This window comes from Mobula hypostoma, chromosome 5 (assembly GCF_963921235.1).
Source record: "Mobula hypostoma chromosome 5, sMobHyp1.1, whole genome shotgun sequence".
NCBI lineage: Eukaryota > Metazoa > Chordata > Chondrichthyes > Myliobatiformes > Myliobatidae > Mobula > Mobula hypostoma.
In genome coordinates, this window is record NC_086101.1 from 12,864,082 (window position 1) to 12,873,835 (window position 9,754).

Here is a 9,754-nt window from a genome sequence, read left to right on the forward strand (position 1 = left end):
ACTGACCTCGGATCAGAGCAGAAGACGGTGACGTCATCCATGTACAGGGAGGTTTTAAGCCGGGAAGATGTGGAATCGATATGGGTAGAGCTGCGTAACACCAAGGGGCAGAAGACGCTGGTGGGAGTTGTGTACAGGCCACCTCACAGTAGTAGTGAGGTCGGAGATGGTATTAAACAGGAAATTAGAAATGTGTGGAATAAAGGAACAGCAGTTATAATGGGTGACTTCAATCTACATGTAGACTGGGTGAACCAAATTGGTAAAGGTGTTGAGGAAGAGGATTTCTTGGAATGTATGCGGGATGGTTTTTTGAACCAACATGTCGAGGAACCAACGAGAGAGCAGGCTATTCTGGACTGGGTTTTGAGCAATGAGGAAGGGTTAATTAGCGATCTTGTCGTGAGAGGCCCCTTGGGTAAGAGTGACCATAATATGGTGGAATTCTTCATTAAGATGGAGAGTGACATAGTTAATTCAGAAACAAAGGTTCTGAACTTAAAGAGGAGTAACTTTGAAGGTATGAGACGTGAATTAGCTAAGATGGACTGGCAAATGACACTTAAAGGATTGACGGTGGATATGCAATGGCAAGCATTTAAAGGTTGCATGGACGACAACAATTGTTCATCCCAGTTTGGCAAAAGAATAAATCAAGGAAGGTAGTGCACCCGTGGCTGACAAGAGAAATTAGGGATAGTATCAATTCCAAAGAAGAAGCATACAAATTAGCCAGAGAAAGTGGCTCACCTGAGGACTGGGAGAAATTCAGAGTTCAGCAGAGGAGGACAAAGGGCTTAATTAGGAAGGGGAAAAAAGATTATGAGAGAAAACTGGCAGAGAACATAAAAACTGACTGTAAAAGATTTTATAGATATGTAAAAAGGAAAAGACTGGTAAAGACAAATGTAGGTCCCCTGCAGACAGAAACAGGTGAATTGATTATGGGGAGCAAGGACATGGCAGACCAATTGAATAGTTACTTTGGTTCTGTCTTCACTGAAGAGGACATAAATAATCTTCCAGAAATAGTAAGGGACAGAGGGTCCAGTGGGATGGAGGAACTGAGCGAAATACATGTTAGTAGGGAAGTGGTGTTAGGTAAATTGAAGGGATTGAAGGCAGATAAATCCCCAGGGCCAGATGGTCTGCATCCTGGAGTGCTTAAAGAAGTAGCCCAAGAAATAGTGGATGCATTAGTGATAATTTTTCAAAACTCGTTAGATTCTGGACTAGTTCCTGAGGATTGGAGGGTGGCTAATGTAACCCCACTTTTTAAAAAAGGAGGGAGAGAGAAACCGGGGAATTATAGACCAGTTAGCCTAACGTCGGTGGTGGGGAAACTGCTGGAGTCAGTTATCAAGGATGTGATAACAGCACATTTGGAAAGCGGTGAAATGATCGGACAAAGTCAGCATGGATTTGTGAGAGGAAAATCATGTCTGACGAATCTCATAGAATTTTTTGAGGATGTAACTAGTAGAGTGGATAGGGGAGAACCAGTGGATGTGGCATATTTGTATTTTCAAAAGGCTTTTGACATGGTCCCACACAGGAGATTAGTGTGCAAACTTAAAGCACACGGTATTGGGGGTAAGGTTATTGGTGTGGGTGGAGAATTGGTTAGCAGACAGGAAGCAAAGAGTGGGAATAAACGGGACCTTTTCAGAATGGCAGGCGGTGACTAGTGGGGTACCGCAAGGCTCAGTGCTGGGACCCCAGTTGTTTACAATATATATTAATGACTTGGATGGGGGAATTAAATGCAGCATCTCCAAGTTTGTGGATGACACGAAACTGGGTGGCAGTGTTAGCAGTGAGGAGGATGCTAAGAGGATGCAGGGTGACTTGGATAGGTTGGGTGAGTGGGCAAATTCATGGCAGATGCAATTTAATGTGGATAAATGTGAAGTTATCCACTTTGGTGGCAAAAATAGGAAAACAGATTATTATCTGAATGGTGGCCGATTAGGAAAAGGGGAGGTGCAACGAGACCTGGGTGTCATTATACACCAGGCATTGAAAGTGGGCATGCAGGTACAGCAGGCGGTGAAAAAGGCGAATGGTATGCTGGCATTTATAGCGAGAGGATTCGAGTACAGGAGCAGGGACGTACTACTGCAGTTGTACAAGGCCTTGGTGAGACCACACCTGGAGTATTGTGTGCAGTTTTAGTCCCCTAATCTGAGGAAAGACATCTTTGCCATAGAGGGAGTACAAAGAAGGTTCACCAGATTGATTCCTGGGATGGCAGGACTTTCATATGAAGAAAGACTGGATGAATTGGGCTTGTACTCGTTGGAATTTAGAAGATTGAGGGGGGATCTGATTGAAACGTATAAGATCCTAAAGGGATTAGACAGGCTAGATGCAGGAAGATTGTTCCCGATGTTGGGGTAGTCCCGAACGAGGGGTCACAGTTTGAGGATAGAGGGGAAGCCTTTTAGGACCGAGATTAGGAAAAACTTCTTCACACAGAGAGTGGTGAATCTGTGGAATTCTCTGCCACAGGAAACAGTTGAGGCCAGTTCTTTGGCTATATTTAAAAGGGAGTTAGATATGGCCCTTGTGGCTACAGGGGTCAGGGGGTATGGAGGGAAGGCTGGGGCGGGGTTCTGAGTTGGATGATCAGCCATGATCATAATAAATGGCGATGCAGGCTCGAAGGGCCGAATGGCCTACTCCTGCACCTATTTTCTATGTTTCTATGTTGCTATACAGAGGACTTGGACAGATGGAGAGAATGGGCAGTGAAGTGGCTGATAGATATTCTTTTCTCTCTTTTCCACAGATGCTGCCTGGCCTGCTGAGTTTTACCAGCGTTTTGTGTGTGTTGCCAACTAAACTAATCTCTTACAGCTACGCAACGTCCATATCTTCCATTGTCCTCACATTCATGTAAACATACGTTTTCGGACGGTGTGTGGAAACCGGAGTGCCCGGATGAAACTCAGACAGTCACGGGGAGAATGTACATACTCCTTACAGAGAGTGGTGGGAAGTGCACCCCGACTGCTGAACACTGGCTCTGTAACAGCTTTACACCATTTACTACGTTACCGTGCCATCCCCATCAGGGAACCACTAAATAGTGCAAAAAGTGAACAAAATATTGAGCAGATAAATTCAAGTGATTCTGCAGGTGCTGGAAATCCAGAGCAACACACAAAATTCTGGAGGAACTCAGCAGGTCAGGCAGCATCCATGGAAAGGAATACAGAGTTGAAATTTCAGGCCAAGGCTGGTCCTGATGAAGGGTCTGGGCAAGAAACGTCGGCTCTTTATTCCCTTCCATAGATACCTCCTGACTTGCTGAATTCCTCTACCACTTTGTCTACTTTCACACAGTGCTAGAGCAGGGTTTCCCAAGCTTTTTTTAATGCCATGGACCCCGACCATTAACCGAGGGGTTCATGAACCCCAGGTTGGGACCCCTGTCCTGGAGGAACAACTCTCACACATTGTGTGGTTGGATCATGTGTCTTCTGAGGCAAGGAAGGAGAAATGTCAAAGCCTCATTGGAACTGTTTCCAACTCAGGTTAAACCGCAGGGTACATACAGTTCTGATCTTGTGTCGGAGGGAGAACATGACAGCACACAGGAGATGAATGGAGGGCGGCAACATTACAGCTTTGAGGAGGGAGTGTGCAGCCTGGGTGTATTTTCTCTCAGTGATAGACAAAGTCTCTAATTGGAGGCATATCGGAGAGTCTGGGACCAAGGACTGTCGGCTCAGAGGCAAACAGTGCTGGGTTTATACTCCTGTCTGTGTGTCTGGTTGGGTAGGTGGGTGGAAAAGGGGTTAGTTTTGCTGTTGTTTGTGTTGGTTTACTGAACATTTTGGGCAGGCTATGTTGTCACTGCCTCCACTAGATGTAACTCCCAGCAGCCCACAAACGCACCTTTAGGATGGGGTCGGGGAGGGAACCGGAGCACTCGGGGAAGGGGCAATTTGGGAGTTTTTAATTTTTGGGAGAGAATGGAGGAGGTGTGTGGTGGGATGAAATAAATGAAGGTGGGGTCAGGGACATGTTAACCTCAACATCTGGCTGCCCCCAGTGTTATACAGACATTACTATTTATTACTGTCACATGCACAGTGAAAGGATTTTGTTCACCTGCCATCCAAACAGATATTTCCATGTGGTACAAAGGAAAACAGGATGCAGAATGTAGTGAGCTGATCTTCAAATCTTTAACTGTTTCCACTTTCTTTTGCCTTTTGTTTCAAAGGGACTAATTGATGCAGAAAAGGAGGTCACAAAACTCAAGACCAAGCAGGGAGAGGTTCAGAAGCAGATTGCGAAACTCAGGGAGAAAATGTCCAAAGCTGACTACAGCACCAAAGTGCCTCAGAAAATCCGGGACATGGAGGTGGAGAAGGTGAGGAGGGTGAATCTGAAAGTAGTTTGTGCCCAGGGTCAGTTGGAGGGTTCACACGCAGGTTAACCTTGTCGATCTGGTCCGCAGTGATCGAGGGAGGTGTGGCCATCTCTCACACTGGACCCTGTGGGTGGCCCCACTCAGTCTGTGTGATTCATGGGACGTGTCCGTCAGCTGAAGGCAGTCACTGGATGTATGGTTCCAGAGACAGAAACCCCTCCCACAGGTTAAAACACAGCTGAATCTGCACATTCAGAGTGTGAGTTTTGTGCTGGTGGTCTGTGCCAAAACAGTTCTGTATCTGACTTGTGTTGAACCCACCCTGGTAGCATGTGATGGGACTGTATAGGGAGAGCTTTACTCTGTATCTAACCTGTGTTGTTCTTACACTGGGAGTGTGAGGAGAGAGCTTTGCACAGTGTACCTTCCCTGGAAACGTGTGATAGAGGAGTGCAGAGGGAGATGTCTTCTGTATCGACCCTCGGCTGGGATTGTGTTTAACCTGTTTTAAAACCAGAACTGATGAAGGAATCCCGAGGTGAGGGTGGTGGGACAATAAGTCAGCCATGGTCCTCTTTGAGTGGTGGAATGTGGTCGAGGGGCTGAGCTTCCTGCAGTCCCTACACCTCACCTGAACCTTACTGTGCAGTGCATCCCGAGCTGGATTTGATTTTCTCCTTTCCTTCCACAGTTGAAGCAAAGTGAAACTGAACTGCAGAAGGTGGAAGAGGCCATGAGGACCTTTGCGAAGATGATCTGACCTGTTGCGTGCAGCAGGGAGTGTGCCGGGATTTTAACCGCTCTCCTGTGATGCACGTGCCTGAAGGATGGTGTGGCCCTTCTTGGCACCAGACCTGACTTTCCGGGGACAAACCCAGCTCTGGTGTGGACGGGTTGGTGATGGGTGACATGAAATGCCTGCTGTCTCATTCCTTTCCATTCAGTCCCATCTGTGTGCCAAGCCTCACCGTTCCCTGATCTATGGGTGACAGAGGTTGGTCAATTTCCACCTCCGCCTCAGAGGGAATTACCTGCACTCACTCTTTCCCACTCTCCCTCTCCCAGTGGCATGCTTTCTCTCTCTCTCTCTGTAACCCAACTCTTCCCATTTTTCTCTCTCTCCCTCTTTCCTCTTTCTGATTTCTCCCTTCAATCTTTTACCTTCACTTCCATGTTGTTTTTCCTCAGTGCCTCTGTTTTGCTGTTTCACTTTCCATCTCGTTCATTTCTCCAAGTTGTTGTTTCTTTCCCTGCCTTTTCCTCCCTCTCGTAATTCACCATCCCCTATCCCCTTTCCATCTCCTCGTTTACTGAGGCCATGCAGCCCTGCAGACAGACCTCGTGTCTGTCTCCTAACCAGTCCACCAGAAACTGTCGGCAAACTTGTTCCCTCCTGTTCTCCCTCTCACTCTCACCTGGAGATGGTCTCCAGGTTTTAGGTTTCTGGGCTTCACCTGAATGATCTGCTGCAGAGATTTATTGTGACAAAGTGGTCAGGCTGCGTTCGTTTGGAAGAAGGGTGAGAAGGGAAGCAACAAGCTTCAGTAGCTAATGGATGTGGGGAAGAGGGAGCTTCAGGGAGTTGCAATGTGAGGTTGTGGGAGGAGGAACTGATCAGCTGCCAATCTTTGTTCTAGTTGCCGGGTGGGGTCGGGTGTAAACCCGGGTCTGGAGCCGTGATGCAGCATCTTCACCCGCTGTGCCCCTGAACCACCAGGGATTTTTCAGAGGGGTGGGCTTGGATTTCAGCCACCCACCCCCTCCAGAATATCCAGATGATGGCTTGTGGCCCAAGGCTGTGAACATCCCCCAGCCGCCATCTGTTCCCCTGGGAGTTTACAGGAAATCCTGTGCAGGTTCTCTCGCCTCACACTGACAAGCTGGAATCCACTTCCAGTACCGGCATTAAGTCCGGGTTTTGGGATCTCCAACGTGTGGAGTTGGGAAAGGATTTGTGTTCTGCTGCACGTCACAAGGCAGTGCCAACAAGGAACAAAAACTGAATATTTAATGAAGGACTCCCTCACATCGATCTGTCTTGGCATCATAAAGTGACTGCCCAGTAGTGCAGTCAGTTCCAGCCACGTCAGTCTGTGACAATCTCCACGTTGTTCTGGTCGTTTGGGAAATTGATTCCATCTTGACTCCCCCACCGCCAACCCCCGATCCTTTTTCTCCCCACCTGCCGGCCTGTTTACTTGCTCCCTCCCATCATTCATTCACCCTTCTCCCATTGTGCACTGGCACACACTGACCATTTCCCCACCCCAGCCCTCTCCTCCATCTCCCAATTTAGAGCTGGCATGAGTTCAAATAAAAAAAACTATTGTTTTGTTGCAAGAATGTTGGCTTGTTTGGAGTCTTCAATTTGTGACCAAGTGATACTATAAACTTCAGGCTCTTGAAATGGTTCTGCTGATGTGAATTATTATTTTAATTTGCAGAATTATTAACTGAGAACATTTGTTGGAAAAATGGGTTTGACCAGATGATCACAAACGAGAGAATCTGCAGATGCTGGAAATCCAAGCAACACACACAAAATGCTACAGGAGGTAGGCAGACCAGGCAGCATCTGTGGAAAAAAGTACAGTCACCGTTTTGGGTGCAGTCCTGTCGAAGGGTCTCGGCTCGAAATGTGGACTACTTTTTTCCATGGATGTTGCCTTGCCTGCTGAGTTCCTCCAGCATTTTGTGTGCGTTGCTTGACCAGATGATGTTGATAATGCTGACCTCTGCCAGTTCGACAGTTTGAATCACTTTGCCTCAAGAAATAACAAGTGGTTAAAATACAATTTGTAATTGAAAGTAACTGAAATAAAAATAATTCTCTTTGAAAGTGTGGTGCTTATGTGAAGTAATGAAGAGTGAGGTGGGGTGGTGATGGGTGGGAGAAGGAATTCAAAGGTATGAGGAAAGGCAAGTAATTTTCTTCTCTGAGAATCATCACCTTGTCATGGTGGAGAGACCTGCGAGTTCCTGAGACCTCGACAGTGATGACTTGTGGAGCTCAGCTCCTGGAAGGGCCACCCCTGGTGGTACGGTCAAAGGGGAAAGTTACAGACAAGAAGTGACCGAAACAATAGTTCAGCAGTGGAGCAGGTGGAAGATGATGACACATCACAGTGGAGGAAGTTGGCAGCAGTAGAGGATCCCGAGCTGACTTGCATTCCATTGCACAGGGCCCTGACCCTTATCTGTCAAAGGCCGTATGGTGTCTGCCCGTGTATCAGCCTCCTCACATTACCACGATCACCCTAAAATTATGCCCTCTTATTATACACTTCCGCCCTGGGAAAAAGTCTCTGGCTGTCCACTCGATCCATTCCTCTTATTACCTTGTATACCTCGATCAAGTCAATTCTCAGACTCCTTCTCTCCAAAGAGAAAAGCCCCAGCTCACTTAACCATTCCTCATGAGACATGCTCTCCAATCCAGGCAGCGTTCTGGTAAATATTTTCTGCACCCTCTCTGATATGTCTGATTTTTGGATCTCCCCCTCCCCCTCCCACTTTCAAATCTCTTACTAGCTCTTCCTTCAGTTAGTCCTGACGAAGGGTCTCGGCCTGAAACGTCGACTGTACCTCTTCCTGGAGATGCTGCCTGGCCTGCTGCGTTCACCAGCAACTTTTATGTGTGTTGCTCCTAAGAAATGCTCCTTGATCCAAGCAGCATCTGGTTGCATGTATTTCATTGTACTCCTGCCGTAAAATTATCAAATTTCATGACGTGTGCCGGTGACATTAAACCTGATTCTGATAACTATCTCTGGTGAATGGAATAGAGACCCCGATGATACTCTCAGCAGTCCCCGCAGTCCTCTGCGGACGGATTCCCGAACCAGACGGTGGTACGGCTGGTCAGGACACTCAGATTAGGAGCATTGTGTGCAGTTGTCTACAGGAAAGATGTAAATAAGATTGAAAGACTACAGGGAAAAACTACAAAGTATATTGCTTTCACAAGCTTCCTTCTACGGACTGTGAGAGCCGAGTGTGAGGACGAATAACCGGAGCAATTCTGCCACCTGCTGGCCGCACAGGGCATTGCACCTTCTCCAGTGTCCCATTTCTCGCTTCCACTCCAGAACCGATGTGACTGAAGAGGCGAATGTGGGAGCTGCAGTGTAGGATTTGTATAAGTGGATGGGTAACGACTGGCGATGAATTGAGTGGAGAAGGTCTGTTTCTGAGCTGCATTTTGTATTTTAAAAATTAACTCTATTCATAATAAAGTATATAGAAAAGACAAAACATGGTGAAAAAATTGTTTTACATTCTTGGTACCATATGGTCAATATATTCACTCATGTTAACACTATACACTATATAACCATTACCACTCAGGTTGCCCCGTTACATTACAATATTTCATCAGGCCCTGGGGACTTATCCGTCTTAATGTATTTTAACAACTCCAACACTTCCTTAATATCAACATGCTTCAGAACATCAACCCCACTCATATTGTCCTCACCATCATCAAGTTCCCTCTCATTGGTGAATACCGAAGAGAAGTATTCATTGAGGGTCTCGCTCACTTCCACAGCCTCCAGGCACATCTTCCCACCTTTATCTCTAATTGGTCCTACCTTCACTCCTGTCATCCTTTTGTTCTTCACATAATTGAAGAATGCCTTGGGGTTTTCCTTTACCCTACTCGCCAAGGCCTTCTCATGCCCCCTTCTTGCTCTTCTCAGCCCCTTCTTAAGCTCCTTTCTTGCTTCCCTATATTCCTCAATAGACCCATCTGATCCCTGCTTCCGAAACCTCATGTATGCTGCCTTCTTCCACCTGACTAGATTTCTCCACCTCACTTGTCACCCATGGTTCCTTCACCCTACCATTCTTTATCTTCCTCACCGGGACAAATTTATCCCTAACATCCTGCAAGAGATCTCTAAGCATCGACCACATGTCCATAGTACATTACCCTGCGAAAACATCATCCCAATTCACAGCCGCAAGTTCTAGCCTTATAGCCTCATAATTTGCCCTTCCCCAATTAAAAAAATTCCTGTCCTCTCTGATTCTATCCTTTTCCATGATAATGCTAAAGGCCAGGGAGCGGTGGTCACTGTCCCCCAGATGCTCACCCACTGAGAGATCTGTGATCTGACCCGGTTCATTACCTAGTACTAGATCTAGTATGGCATTCCCCCTAGTCGGCCTGTCCACATACTGTGACAGGAATCCATCCTGGACACACTTAACAAACTCTGCCCCATCTAAATCCTTGGAACTAATCAGGTGCCAATCAATATTAGGCAAGTTAAAGTCACCCATGATAACAACCCTGTTATTTTTGCACGTTTCCAAAATCTGCCTCCCAATCTGCTCCTCTGTATCTCTGCTGCTACCAGGGGGCCT

At 46.8% G+C, this 9,754-nt stretch overlaps 1 protein-coding gene across 2 annotated transcripts in view; it reads left to right on the forward strand.

The window, feature by feature from the left end:
- vars1 (valyl-tRNA synthetase 1) overlaps positions 1–7,223 on the forward strand; it is an 88,392-nt gene extending 81,169 nt beyond the window's left edge. For both annotated transcript variants that reach the window (XM_063048041.1, XM_063048042.1), the window contains exons 30-31: positions 4,235–4,384; positions 5,076–7,223. In XM_063048041.1, the coding sequence (XP_062904111.1) occupies positions 4,235–4,384; positions 5,076–5,144 (219 nt within the window). In that variant the 3' untranslated portion in view covers positions 5,145–7,223. The remainder of the gene's footprint in view (positions 1–4,234; positions 4,385–5,075) is intronic.
- The last annotated feature ends 2,531 nt before the right edge of the window (positions 7,224–9,754 follow it).